This window comes from Trichechus manatus, unplaced genomic scaffold (assembly GCF_000243295.1).
Source record: "Trichechus manatus latirostris isolate Lorelei unplaced genomic scaffold, TriManLat1.0 scaffold00102, whole genome shotgun sequence".
Taxonomy (NCBI): Eukaryota; Metazoa; Chordata; class Mammalia; order Sirenia; family Trichechidae; genus Trichechus; species Trichechus manatus.
The window spans coordinates 10,292,996-10,294,506 of NW_004444038.1; the positions used below are offsets into that span (position 1 = coordinate 10,292,996).

The 1,511-nt window shown below is 40.1% G+C and overlaps 1 protein-coding gene across 1 annotated transcript in view; it reads left to right on the forward strand.

Moving 5' to 3' along the window:
* Positions 1-1,511, forward strand: part of F10 (coagulation factor X) — a 28,587-nt gene that overhangs the window by 13,222 nt on the left and 13,854 nt on the right. The window contains 1 exon segment of the mRNA XM_023737439.1: positions 659-772. Within this exon segment, the coding sequence (XP_023593207.1) occupies positions 659-772 (114 nt within the window).

The following is a 1,511-nucleotide window of genomic DNA, read 5'->3' on the forward strand; positions in this document are numbered from 1 at the left end:
GTTCAGAATTCCGAACGGCCAAAAACCGTAATTGGTATCTGTGTGTACCTGGGTACATGAAGTATGTCAAGGATGCGTGTTTACGGTGTAATTCAGCTGAAAATAACTTAGACACTTGAATATTACCTAACGCTGAAAACGGCACCTTCCCGGTAACACAAAGGAAACAGTAAATGTACTTACAAGGCTTGTCTCACTGTATGGGGGGAATAGAGACAAAAGTTATCCGCAGTCCCTCCTCCTGGCTGCAGCACCTCCTGCAATAAGCTCAGCACAGCATCACGGCACAAACAACACACAGTTTCCACAGTTAGAGACGTTCCTGCCCCACTGCCAGCTCGTATTAAAAACGTTACAAAAGCAAACCTACAAACCCCAGAGGTGGAAAATGTGAGTGGTGGGGTCGTGTACCAGTACACACGAAAGAGTTAAATAAGCAGAACGTCGCCAAATACCCAAAAGAAGGACATCACGTACACAGAGCCACAAAAGGTGGTGATAAATTGTGAAGTCCAGATATGAGACATTGTTTACAGGGAGCAACTTCAGGTTCATGCAAGTTATTTGCAAAATGTGTGCCAAGATCAACACAGCCAAGTCACTTCCAGTAGGATGGAAATTGTCTGCACAGTTTGGTTTCCAAATCCTTTCTTTGCAGATGGCGACCAGTGTGAAAACAATCCTTGCCAGAACCAGGGCGAGTGTCGAGATGGCCTCGGGGAGTACATCTGCACCTGCTTGGAAGGATTCGAAGGCAAAAACTGTGAATTATGTAAGTTCCACTTCTTAGTGCACCTTAAGATCAGAATTACCGAAAGAGTAAAAGGTGGGAAAGAGGGAAGAAGTGACAATGCCTAACGGAACAATCATATGTTATTTCTAATTTGTACAGTCAAGTTTGTGCTCTATTACATTGTGCCATTATAGCAATAGCAAAAAATAAAAAAGCCAAAAATATGCCCTCCAAATCCTTCATTTTGAGGTGCGATGAGAGAGACATACACTCCTGTATTCCTGGGACTGCAGAATATTCATGAAGCGTATGATCCATTAGTAGATAAACAAGAATTGACTCTCTTTATTTTGTTTTGAGTAAAATGTATCCCTCATTGCTCTGTTAGTCATATTCCTCGTGATCATATGCAATGATTCTAAATCACCTTCTTTTAATTACCTTTGTCAGTACCAACGTCAGTGTTGAATAGTCAGGATTATCCACTTATAAGAACTGGATACATCTAATTAATTCTGCATGGAAAGATTTTCTCTAATTGTGGTGACTAAGTTTTTTGTAAAAATTAGGTTGTATTAGACCAGTTTTCTCTAAGGAGAAAGATTTGCATTTCTTTTAAATTACTTCATTTTATCATCTTTCGAACATACTCTTAAACTGAATTTTCCATAATGGGAGCATCAATTATGGATCACTCCATTAAAAGTCCCAAGTCACTTCTCCTGCACACCATTTGGCTAACTTATGAAACAATGTCAAACATGTTCCCAGGGCTATT